Below are 13,232 nucleotides of genomic sequence, written 5' to 3'. Positions count from 1 at the left end.
TGTTGTTTCCAGAGGGACGTCAGCCCTTGCGTTGGCACACACACAGGCTAGCAACGACCACTCAGAACAACCCACTATGGTGTCTTAGGGCTCTTTCTGTTTTTCCTTTCCTTTACCTAAAAATGCAAACAAATAAAGGATATTTGTTGAAGAGGCTCTTTCTTTTCCACGCCACGGCTGAAAAATGACACTGGCTTTTTTTCTTTTTTTTTGAAAAGCCCCATTTCAATCTAGGAAACAAACCATATACTGTTTGATACACAAATATGTACTGTTATTAGATTGTAATAACAGTGCATACTTTGGATGTATTCAGCAGTATATGCTACTCTGTATTAATACTGCTAGGGATACTTACTCTTGCAATCTTAACATCACAACCGGACGTGAGAGGAAGGGTCCTCGATCACCAACGCTAGGTCATGTCCTACCCAAAAAAGAACTACCACAATGCAACAAATGTGCACACGAGTTAATACAGTTGTTCTATCGTCTGTTAGGCCTATGTTAGTCTGACTAAAGAAAACAACGTTATGCAGGGCGACATTATAGTATTTCCTGTTTTTTTAGAACCGTGGAGACAACAGACGCCCAATTCTCTGCCATCCTCCTCCTCCTCCTCCTTATTATTATTGTTGATATTTTTTTGTGTTTTTTTTGTTTTTTTGTTTAGTTTTTTTGTTTTTAATGTAAATTTCAGTTAGATCTCTCGTCTCTCCACGTCTGGGTTCTCTCCCAGGGCTGGCAGTGCCTTTGGCTCTCACATTATTCCCCCAATGAAGTTCTTTGGTTTTGTTCCCGGTGCTCTGCCTCTCCCGCCTGTCCCTCCGCTCAGCCTGGTTCGTCTGTCTGGTTAGGTCTCTGTTCCAGTTTGGGAGGGGCTACATTCGTTGGCTGGTGCCCGCTGGAGCCGCCTTGGTGGTCACTTGGAGTGGTGCGGTGCGGCGGGAGTGCCCTGCTGGTGCTTTTGTTCCTGCTGTTTGACCTGCTGGATGATCTCCCGGATCTTTCTCTGAGCAGTCTGCCGACCCGGAGAGAAACACACATTAACACTTAATCAGCCATGAGGTGTCATTTTGACCCCTATGAGTACACATGTTTAGTATATTTTTGCACTTGATCAAATTTCAGGACCCTCCTTTCATGACTTTTCCTAGATATGTGCGTTCTACCACCCAGTATCCTTACATTTTCAAAATCACATCAGGATAAGCTAGTATAAAGATATTTTGCTACTTTTTCTGTGTAGGAAGCAGGCTAATTTACAAGCGGCCAAGTAGTGGTCGTTGTGTGTAAATAGCAGCTTAGCATTGAAAATAGGGCGTCATTTGACCCTTGAGGCGGCTCTTTTAGTAGGTAAAGAAGGCACAGCTGTTCTATCGTATCAAACAGCATTTTACATTTTTGGGCATTTAGCAGACGTCTTTAATCCAAAGTGACTTATAACAAATACATTTGACTAAGTAAGTGAATCATCTATCCACCAGTCACAGCAGGAAAGGGTAATATATGCTCAGGCCTGGGGCCATTAGCAGTCATCGTGCTAGAGGAACAAAGAAATTATTATATCTTTTTTTCCTTCATATAATAATAATAGCTGGGTGTATATGGGTTAGGGTTAGGGTTAGGGTTAGGGCTAGGGTTAGGGTTAGGGCTAAGGTTAGGGCTAGGGTTAGGCACACACCTGACTGGCAAAGAAATGGCCGCTGATTTTTACGAAAACCTCGTCGTTCTCGTCTGGAGTTTGGTCCCGTGGCACGATGACCTCCGCGCTGGTGAGGTTCTGAAGCTCATTCACCTGCGGAGCACACAGAGGTCATGAGGTCACACAGAGGTCATGAGGTCACACAGAGGTCATGACCCTGGACCAGAGCACACAGAGGTCATGAGGTCACACAGAGGTCATGACCCTGGACCAGAGCACACAGAGGTCATGACCCTGGACCAGAGCACACAGAGGTCATGAGGTCACACAGAAGTAATGAGGTCACACAGAGGTCATGAGTCTGGCCAGAGCACACAGAGGTCATGACCCCGGACCAGAGCACACAGAGGTCATGAGGTCAGACAGAGGTCATGACCCCGGACCAGAGGGACACCTAGTCCCTTCCCGACAGTCACTGTTACTCTCACTTTCCCTCTCTTCCTTCAATGTTTCTCTCTCTCTTTCTCTCTCTCTTTCTCTCTCTCTCTCTCTCTCTCTCTCTCTCTCTCTCTCTCTCTCTTCCTTCCCTGTTACACTCTCCTTCTCTCTCTCTCTCTCTCTCCCCCCCTCTCTCTCTCTCTCTCTCTCTCTCTCACCGTCTTGCCTCCCTTGCCGATGACCCGGCCAGCTGCCGTTGAGGGAACTTTGATGTGAGTCTCCAGCTTCACCTCCTCCTTGGCCGTGAAGAAGTTCTCCTCCTTCAGCTTGCCGAATATCCTGCCTTGGGCCTGGAACACACAGAGAGGGCGTGGATGAGGGTGTGGATGAGGGCAGGGATGACACAGGATGACACAGCAGAGCAATCAATCAATCAAATGTATTTTTATAGCACTTTTTACATTAACAAATGTCAGAAAGTCCGTCACAACCAAAAACAACACTAAACAGTTTAAACACTAAGTACAACACAAACAATATGATCTAACACCAAACCATAGACCCCCCCCCCCCCAAAAAAAAAGTTAAACTCCCCAGAGGGAGGAAAAATATAGGGCGAAGTGGCAAGAAAAAACTCCCAAGGGGGAAGAAACCTTGAGAGGAACCAGACTCCAGGGAGACCCATCGTTCTCTGGCTGGTCAGGTGCTGAACAGTAAACTAATGTGGAATGTGGTGATGATGAGGTGTAAGGGGTTAACAAGGAGGTGGTTCTGCTGAGGTTCTGTTGTGTGTGGTGACTGTACACTGGCAAAAAGTAAATCTAAGTAAGATGAATATATATCTTAAATCAAGGCAATATATGCTTGTTTTTTTGTCAGATTTTCCTGTTCTGTTCTGTTCAGATATTTATTCTAAGTAATAATCCCCCATTTTAAGGCTTTTCTTCTTGTTTTCGAGAGCTGACTTTTTTCAGTGTAAGCTTTACATCCAGAGTTCCCACACCTTCTGAAACATCAAATTCAAGCACCTTTCAAGGACTTTCAAGACTCAATTCCCTCAAATTCAAGGACCAACACGGCATAGTTTGAGACAGATCTAGATGAGAACTGATATAATAGGAACTATCCACTCACACACAACAATTAAAAAGAGAGGCTTGAATGTGTGAGCACTAGATGGTCTCTTGCCTTCTCTACCACAGCACAGCAAAACAATATATTGTGAAAAATGTGTAAAGTTAAGCAATACAGAGACTTATTTACTAGTTGACGAGCTAAGTAAAACATTTTTGAATATATATAAAAATAATTTAGAGAGAGAGAGCGAGAGAGGGGAATTCAAGCACTTTCAATGACCCATGTCTCTTTCCAAAAAGACCCTGATTTCTTTTTCTCAAATTTACAAACTTTCAAGGATTTCAAGGCCCCGTGGGAACCCTGCACATCGTCAGGGTGGAACGAGCGGTACCTTAAACTGGGCCTCCGGAGGTCCGGTGATGATGACCATTCTCTCAGTGACATCAGGACTCTCTGCTGGGGCGATCTGGAGAGGGAGAGAGACAGGGTTCCTACAAGTTTCAACAAGTCAAATTTAAGACCTTTTTTAGACCTCTTTGAATAGAATTTTAGACCTATTCGCGACACCATATGATAGCTTTTTGTCATCCTCGAGGTGATGAAATTAGGGATTTCACTGCCATACAGACAAAAAAGGAAGCGAATTGGCATTCTTTTGGTTCTAGCTTGATTCATTTCTGCGTAAAAAAAAATCCTTGCAGGATCTCATTTTTATGACCTAGCAACTCATTTTTAGACCGAATAGCTGAAATTTGAGACCTTTTTAGGCCTTGTAAATTGGATTGCTGGAATTTTAGACTTAACAACTTTTTAAGACCAGCGCGGGAACCCTGGAGAGAGCGAAGGAGGGAGGGAGGGAGGGAGAGAGAGCAGTCACTTCCACTACCCATGATCTCGTGTCATGTGTAGGCAGTTGACTTACGCTTCCGCCAAAAAGCTGGAGAGGGAACATTCCTTTCCCCAATGACAGTCTTTTTGTCTCCGATTTTTTTTCTTATTCTCCGATAATTATACAGTTAACAAGCTTACAATGACAAGCTTCACTGGCTTCACAAAGATCCCAAAGATCTGGGACCGGCAGAGTTCAAGGATCCTCAGGATGACTGTTACATTAGTCACTTGTCATCAGGATGTGTTTATAGAGACCTCCTCCAGCTGTAGCCCCGGCAGTACCCGTGACTCAACCAGCGCTCACCACAAACGGGCCATACTGGATTATGTTCTGATGAACATCCCACGGAACTGGAAACACTGGCTTCGTTCTGAGGAGACGTATTCACATACTGAGTACTCGTGTAGCGCCCTGAGTAGGCGCCCTAGGCATTTCCGTTTACGTCTGTGTTCTGCGTTCTACTGTATATGACACATACACTTTGATTTGATTTGATTTGATGAGTATGTAGTGTTTAATTCTCCTTCAAATCCCGGTTGTGTTCCTCAGTATGTGCCGACATCCATCCTCTCACTACGCCCGACTAAAATAGATGCTTTCAAGGCGGCGTTGTCGTTGCCGGGTGACCTACATTTACATTCACATTTATTCCAAAAATATTTTCCGACAGGAAAAGTTATCTAGCTCAGGCCAGCGGCGATTGGCAGTCATCGTGCTAGGAGAAGAACATTTTTGTTGTTGTTGTTGTTGTTGTTGTTGTTTTTAAATAGTAGAGACTGGATAGACATAACAATTGCAAGGGGGTAGTAGAAATCCCAGGAGAAACAGTCGGCGGGGAAGCAGGTGTCACTAGAGACACAGTGCAGGGGTTAGGGTAATGTCTCAGGAGGAGCAGTTAAGGTGTAGCCTGAAAAGATGGGTCTCCAGTCTCCGACGGAAGATGGGGAGTGATTCTGCAGTTCTGACAGCCGTAGGAAGCTCGTTCCACCATGGCTCCTCGACCTACCTTGATAGAGGCCCCGGCGAAGCGGGCGAGTTGTTTGATGTGCTGACCCTTCTTCCCGATCAGGGCCCCCACCGCCTGAGTTGGAATAAAGAGGTAGACCACTTCCTGTTCAGGGGCCTGCTATAGAAGGAGAAGAAGAACAACAACAAAGGGAAAAGTTATAATTCTTCTCAACCCCTCCTCTCTCCTTCTCAACCCCTCCTCTCTCCTTCTCAACCCCTCCTCTCTCCTTCTCAACCCCTCCTCTCTTCTTCTTCTCTGGTATTTCATTCCCTCTCTTTTTTCCCCTATAAAGTAGTTTTTTCTGAGTGGGGCAATCCCCCCCACTCAGTCCCACTCATATTTTTCATTTTATTGGACAGATACAGTGAAGACAGACAGGAAAGTAAGGAGAAGAAGGGAGAGAGGGTATGTCAGCAGGGCATGGGCTGGATTCTAACCCATGCCAACAGGGGCATATGTGTGCACTGTAGACCACGGTGCTAGACCACTGGACCACCCCAGGCCATGGTACTTGTACTAGACCACTGGACCACCCCAGGCCATGGTACTAGACCACTGGACCACCCCAGGCCATGGTACTGGTGCTAGACCACTGGACCACCCCAGGCCATGGTACTAGACCACTGGACCACCCCAGGCCATGGTACTAGACCACTGGACCACCCCAGGCCATGGTACTAGACCACTGGACCACCCCAGGCCATGGTACTGGTGCTAGACCACTGGACCACCCCAGGCCATGGTACTGGTGCTAGACCACTGGACCACCCCAGGCCACCCTTCTCTTTTTCTACATGTTGAGGTTCAGGATTGGCAGCAGTCAGAAAAGCTGCGTTAACGCTCAACTTTCTTTAGCCACAAATCTATTTTGTTAAAAAAAAAAGTTTCTCTTTACTAGTAATTACATTAGTAATACCGCGTTAACATGTAATGGACTTGATTGATACACATTTAGCTAATCATGACTTAGCAATGGAGTTGAATGAGTGGCCACCATTTTGTTATTACACATAACAACATTACATTCATTGGAATAATAATAATATAATCTACGCCATCTAGGTGAGTTTTTTTTTTATCCAAAACATTGCAGTGAGTACATTTACTGTACACTTTACTAGAACACTATACTAATACTGGGTAGGGCCTCCCTTTGCTCTAAAAACAGCCTCAATTCTTCGTGGCATTGATTCCACAAGATGTTGCAAACATTCCTTTGAAAGTCTGGTACGTGATGACTGATGATTGCATCACACAATTCCTGTCGATCTTTCAGGTGCACTTTCAAGCTGCGAATCGGCTGTTCTACCACATTCCAAAAGTGTTCTATTGGATTCAGATTATTATGTTTTTTTTCCTTTTACTGATTTATTGCCATGCAATCAACTTGTCAGTCTATTGTTGTAATTTGGTATTTTTGCTCTAGGCACAGGGTCTAGACTGGGAAGGCCACTGAAGAACATTGAACTCATTGTCATGTTCAAGAAACGAGTTTGACACGACTTTTACTTTGTGACATGGTGCATTATCAGGCTGGAAGCAGCCATTAGAAGATGGGTACATTGTGGCCATGAAGGGAAGCACATGATTGATTGGTATTAACAGGCCCAAAGTGTGCCAAGAAAACACTTCCCACACCATTACGCCACCTGATTGAATGAGAGGGTGTACAGGTGCTCCTAATAAAGTGTTGGGTGAGTGTGCATTTTTCAGTATATTTGGTCCCAACGGAAAGAGAAAGAGAGGAGAGAGAGAGGACAAGCAAGTGAGTGTGCAGTGGCTTGTCACCTGTGATAAAGTGAAGGGCGCTATGGCGTGTGTGTGTGTGTGCGTGCGTGTGGGTGTGTGTGTGTGTGTGTGTGTGTGTGTGTGTGTGTGTGTGCGTGCGGGTGTGTGGGTGTGTGCATGCGTGTGTACATGTGGGTGTGTGTGTGTGTGTGTGTGTGTGCGTGCGTGTGGCTTGAGACACATAACAAGGATGTGTGTGTGTCGTACTAGTGAGTGGGCCAGGGGACGTGAGAGAGTACTTGTGATTCACTCCTCCTGAGTCTCCTCTATGTGACTCCTGAGTCTCCTCTATGTGACTCCTTAAAGCGGGGTACACACATAAGGATTTTCTGCGATTTCAGCGATTTTCAGATGTCTGAAAACAACAGAAAACGCCCGATTATCAGATGGCTCTTAACATTTTCCTATAACAAAATCCTGTGGTGTGAGGTGTGTTAAGAGTCAATTCTCTTCAATTGTGCAATCAACTCTCCCGACAACCTGCTCGGAAAATGGGCTTGGGGAACGACAGATTCCAGACTCTCTAGAGTCTCGTTCCCCAAGCCAGAAATCTCGCGTGAACCCATCCTTTTAATATTGCCTTTAAATTACAAAATAATTAAATTAAGATTATATAATGATTAAAGCACTTTGAGCCGCAACGTTTGCAGGAAAAGCGCTATACAAATAAAGTTATTATTATTATCATCTAACGTAGTACCCTGACTGACCTGTACGAGACAACCATGTGCGACAGGGCAAATAAAGTGCCGAATAACGAAAAGAAGAAGTCAGCTCGCTTCTTGATTGGCGAGCAGGGTTGCCAGATGGAAATGATAATTTCCACCCTAACCACAGTCTAAAACCGCTAATTTCACCAAACAATCTGGCAACCCTATGATTTCTGCTCGTAATTATTGAACACATTTCACATTTACGATTGCCGGCCACGCCCATTTTCCAAGCAGGTTGTCGGGAGAGTTGATTGCACAATTGAAGAGAATTGACTCTTAACACACCTCACACCACAGGATTTTGTTATAGGAAAATGTTAAGATCCATCTGATAATCTGGCGTTTTCTGTCGTTTTCAGACATCCGAAAATCGGGCCAAAACCGGCCAAAAAATCCTTATGTGTGTACCCCGCATAAGTCTCCTCTATGTGACTCCTAATGCGAATGAAATGTGTTCAATAATTACGAGCAGAAATCATAGGGTTGCCAGATTGTTTGGTGAAATTAGCGGTTTTAGACTGTGGTTAGGGTGGAAAGTGTCATTTCCATCTGGCAACCCTGCTCGCGAGTCCAACTATAACGTAGCCAATCAAGAAGCGAGCTGACTTCTTCTTTTCGTTATTCGGCACTTTTTTTGCCCTGTTGCACATGGTTGTCTCGTACAGGTCAGTCAGGGTACTACGTTAGATAATAATAATAATAATAATAATAACTTTATTTGTATAGCGCTTTTCCTGCAAACGTTGCGGCTCAAAGTGCTTTAATCATTATATAATCTTAATTTAATTATTTTGTAATTTAGTTTAGTTTATTTATTTAGCACACAAGAGATTGTGCAAGGAGGGAACGCAGCCCAGAAGGCTTGTACATAGTTCCACTCCCGTCAATATTTATGTTTCAAATAAACATCAAGGAACACTTAATGCATGTCAATAAGAGAAAATAAACCACAAACAAAATCATATCCATAAAGGCAATATTAAAAGGATGGGTTCACGTGAGATTTCTGGCTTGGGGAACGAGACTAGAGAGTTTGGAGTCTGTCGTAACGAAAATCTTTATGTCTGTGGGGTGCTGAAATGGGGAAATTGGCGCACACCACACACAACACGATCAAGGCTGTTCAATCCAAGATTTTGTTTCTTCATGTGTGGGGTCTGTCTCAGATAAGATTTCGGTTAAGATTTTGAAAATCCTTATGTGTGTACCCCGCTTAAGGAGAGGCGATAGACAGATCATGATTCAGATGTTGACACTAATAACTGACAAGGGAAAATGTCCATTGTCTTAACACCAGAACAGCCGTGTCTATTTTACCTACTATAAGAGCCGCCTCGGGGGTCAAATGACCACAGTCTTCACAATGGGAAGCTGCTACTTACACACAAAGACCACTAGTTGGCATGTCTTGTAAATTAGCCTGCCTCCTACAAAGAAAAACTGCAAAATAGCTTTATATTAGCCTATCCTGGTGTGATTTTGAAAATGTAAGGATACTGGGTGGTAGAACGCACATATCTAGGAAAAGTCATGAAAGAAGGGTCCTGAAATTTGATCGAGTGCAAATATATACATATTATTTGACTCACATGGTCAAATGACCCCACCCATGGCTGTTCTAGTGTCTAGTGCGTGTGGGGGGGCTCTAGGAATGTCTTGAGGTGTCAAAACTGTGAGGTCATGAGTTGAGTTTCATAAGATGGATGATGGTTGGGTGGTTGGTCTCTTTATCAACGGCTCCTAGTTTCAATAGGGTGGTTTTTAGGATATTATAAACAGAGAGGTCTGGGACTGGTTCTAGGTCTTTGTTCCTGGGTCCTGTAGTGAGGTTGACACCATGTTGTGAGTATGTGTTTGTGATGACCAAGGATCTGTCTCTGTGTCTCTCTGTCTCTCTGTCTCTCTGTCTCTGTGTCTCTGTGTCTCTCTGTCTCTGTGTCTCTCTGTGTGTGTGTGTCTCTCTCTCTCTCTCTCTCTCTCTCTCTCTCTCTCTCTCTCTCTCTCTCTCTCTCTCTCTCTCTCTGTCTCTGTGTCTCTCTGTCTCTGTGTCTCTCTGTCTCTGTCTCTGTGTCTCTCTGTCTCTGTGTCTCTCTCCCTCTGCTAGAATGTAATCTCTCTCCATTAAGTATTTGCCTTGTACTAGATGTATACAAGTAAACATCGTTATTAAAGCCTCGTCTGATTCATTCTACTTGACCTTTCTTGCCCTAAATAAGCACAACAGTCTCAACAATTCTTTGATAATTTGATTGGAGTCAAGATTATCAGTATTAGATGTATTCTGCTGTCAAGAAAACATAGCTGGAAATCTCTGATAATTACATTGGAGTCAGATTATGAACATTAGATGTATGTCTATCTATGGAGAAAACATCTGTAAGATATGGAAACATATTCTTGTTTATTCTGGTCTGCAGATGAAGAGGAGACTTACCGATTGCTGGTGAGGGATGGCGTTGGCAGGTGGGACTCCATAGAGACCCCCAAGATGTGAAGAGTGACTCTGTGACACAAACAGAAGCGTTTGTTTATGACACACACGCTATCTGTTTCTCTCTCTCTCTCACGCACACACACACACACACACACACACACACCGCACGCACAAACACTAAAGGCTCATCTCCGCTGAAATTCTATTAAGGGGAATTTCAAGAAACAAGCAAAGTGTGTGAATCATACATTGACTCTCTCACGCACACACACAAACGCTCGCGCGCGCGCACACACACACACACACACACACACACACACACACACACACACACACGCATACGCACACGCGCACACACACACACACACACACACACACACACACACACATTCTCCCTCCCTCCCTCACACAACCTTCCCAGGCCATATCTGGGCAGAGAGGTTGAAACTGTTTTACAGTCAAACTGACTCATCCCTGCAAAAGTTAGGGGAATTCTAAATTGTAACCAACTGTGCTCTGCCTCTTGCTAAGTACGTGCTGTGTGGCATTCGAGCCTGAGAAAAAAAAAAGTGCTTGATGCTAGCTTGCATCGCGTGTGCCCTGGCTGCGTGGGGCTTGCCCTTTAGGGACGATTCTATTGGTCCCATTGCGGAATTGCGTTACATTCCACTGATTCCAAGCTGAATCAAGCACACCAGGAAGTATTTGAAAGAAAACGAACACACTTTCAACCCGGGTCCTTGAAGCATCCAGATACGGACGCGTGTTCCGAATGTTCACTCCACAGAAAACCACCATCGCATTACGCAAAAGAAAATGTTATTTGCTGGTTTCACCTCTGCAAAAAAGACTATTCTTCAACATTGGATGACACCTGATTTCGGTATGAACACTTTTTGGTTTTACTCTTCTAAGGATTGTGAATCTTGATGCACAACGGCCAGATTGAACAAAGCAAGGCCCAGTACAGTTGATGCGTGGAAGACTTATTCATTGAACTTGACCAACCTGACTACTCTGTAATTAGATTTTCCATTTACCCCAATCCGAATTGTGTTATATTTCTACTATTTGGCTATGACTTGTCTGCTACACTACCCCTTTTCTTTTTTGTTTTCTTTCTTTTTTCCCTCCCTTCCTTTCTTGTTCTGTATTGTCATCGTTATGTGTTGTTAAAAGCAATAAAAAATCTTGATCACAATAAAAAAGAAAACCACCATCGCTGGGTTGAACCATGCTTGGTTAGTTTTGGAGCTAATTCTTGTTGCTTATGCTGATATTGCTAATGCCTTCCCCTGACAACCTACCCTAACTGTAACCACGGTAGATAGATGGATGGATGGATAGATAGATAGATAGATAGATGGTTAGACAGACAGACAGATAGATAGACAGATATTTAGGTACTTTATTGATACCCCCGTGGGGAAATTAAGGCATTACAGCATCACACCACAAACAACAACAACAACAAAATAAAACAGAGACATAAATAGACGTGGTAAATATACTAACTAGGGTACTCACTAAGAAGGGGCTGTACCCCGTGGGGGCCACCGGGGGCGCTCCACGCAGCCCGGCTGAGGGTGGCAGGACAGACATACCGGTGGAGAAGATCCCCAGGGCGTTAAGGTTCAACCCCGGGATAAGGTTGGTTTGTTGCTGTCGGAGAGAAGAGAGGGAGGGGTGGAGGAGGGAGGAGGGAGGAGAATGTTAATAATATACGCCATTTAGCCTACGCTTTTATCCAAAGCGACTTACATTGCAGTGAGTGCATACATTTTTCAGTACACCTTTTCAACGTTAACGTCACGTTAACCTACATATCGAATCAGCCAATCATGTGCAGCAACTCAATGAATTTAGGCATGTAGACATGGTCAAGACGATCTGCTGAAATTCAAACCAAGCATCAGAATGGGAAAAAAAGGTGATTGAAGTGACTTTGAACGTGGCATGGGTGTTGGTGCCAGACGGGCTGTTTTGAGTATTTCAGAAAGTGCTGATCTACTGGGATTTTCCTGCACAACCATCTCTAGGGGTAAAGGGCTCTGCACACAGCGTGCGATTTCTGTTGCGCGTCAACGTTCCATTTTGAAGTTTGAATGGAAGTCTATGAGAACATACAACAGAAATTGCATCGCACGCTGTGTGCATTGGGATGCGATGTTTTATGATTTTCTCATAGACTTCCATTCAAACTTCAAAATGGAACGTTGACGCGCAACAGAAATCGCACGCTGTGTGCAGAGCCCTTAACAGTCAGAGAATGGTCAGAAAAAGAGAAAATATCCTGCGAGCGGTGGTTCTCTGGGCGAAAATGGTGGTGGTGGTGTAATGGTGTGAGGGATATTTTCTTGGCACAAATCTTCAGCAACTGCGTGATATTATAATGTCAATATGCTCTACCAACCGAGTTTAGAGTGTGTGACATATCTCTGACCATATCACACAGCAGAGGAGGAGTGCAGGACAGGAAGAGCTTGCAAGAGTTTGAAACAGACCCCAAGTCCCTCAACGTGAGGTTGGTGGATCTACTGGGACGCCGTAGGTTCAAGCTCTAGGCTGGGTAGAAACGTCCACCATTTTGTTCTTAGGCTGTGTATAATGTCCGCCATTTTGTTTAGACCTAATCCCTATTGTTTCAGGGTATAATTCAGCGACGATTCACACATCAAGATGGAATAAAATACTTCCTCCCCTCTTCCTGATTGTCTTCGTCGCGACGTCCTGTAGTAGCCGTGCTGTCTCGCTAGAGGGCCCTCTGCGCTCGCTCTCCGAGCTCCCAGAGACACCGACCTCGGGGCTGCCAGCGCTCTCGCTTCTGGGAACAGCTCTTTCACCTTCAGACTCACGCTCGCACCCTGCCCAAACAGTTCTCACGGCCACATTTTTTGAAATAAATGTTCTATTGCTCAATGAATTGTTAGTGACGTCGAGTATACAGTGTGGATATTCCGGGAGGGCGTGTTTGAATGTTTAATCTCATGTTTGTATTTGACTGTAGGCACTAAAACACCTCTCTCTCCTGTTCAACACCAACCCTGTCTACAGAGAGACACTGAAACACCTCTCTCTCTCCTGTTCAACACCGACCTGTCTACAGAGAGACACTGAAACACCTCTCTCTCCTGTTCAACACCGACCTGTCTACAGAGAGACACTGAAACACCTCTCTCTCCTGTTCAACACCGACCTGTCTACAGAGAGACACTGAAACACCTCTCTCTCCTGTT

The 13,232-nt window shown here is 44.5% G+C and overlaps 1 protein-coding gene across 1 annotated transcript in view; it reads right to left on the bottom strand.

Annotated features, from left to right (window-relative positions):
• Nucleotides 1-226: 226 nt before the first annotated feature.
• The window catches only part of igf2bp2a (insulin-like growth factor 2 mRNA binding protein 2a), a gene marked incomplete at its 5' end in the record, with an annotated part of 41,342 nt that continues 28,336 nt past the window's right edge, over nucleotides 227-13,232 (bottom strand). The window contains 7 exons of the mRNA XM_080536704.1: nucleotides 227-1,021; nucleotides 1,685-1,798; nucleotides 2,302-2,433; nucleotides 3,552-3,626; nucleotides 5,059-5,178; nucleotides 9,997-10,065; nucleotides 11,524-11,658. Of these exons, the coding sequence (XP_080392830.1) occupies nucleotides 923-1,021; nucleotides 1,685-1,798; nucleotides 2,302-2,433; nucleotides 3,552-3,626; nucleotides 5,059-5,178; nucleotides 9,997-10,065; nucleotides 11,524-11,658 (744 nt within the window). The 3' untranslated portion in view covers nucleotides 227-922. The remainder of the gene's footprint in view (nucleotides 1,022-1,684; nucleotides 1,799-2,301; nucleotides 2,434-3,551; nucleotides 3,627-5,058; nucleotides 5,179-9,996; nucleotides 10,066-11,523; nucleotides 11,659-13,232) is intronic.

This window comes from Nansenia antarctica, assembly GCF_963989245.1.
Source record: "Nansenia antarctica genome assembly, chromosome: 7".
Taxonomy (NCBI): Eukaryota; Metazoa; Chordata; class Actinopteri; order Argentiniformes; family Microstomatidae; genus Nansenia; species Nansenia antarctica.
Note: the sequence above shows the minus strand (reverse complement) of the source record. Positions and strands in the feature narration are given on the sequence as shown.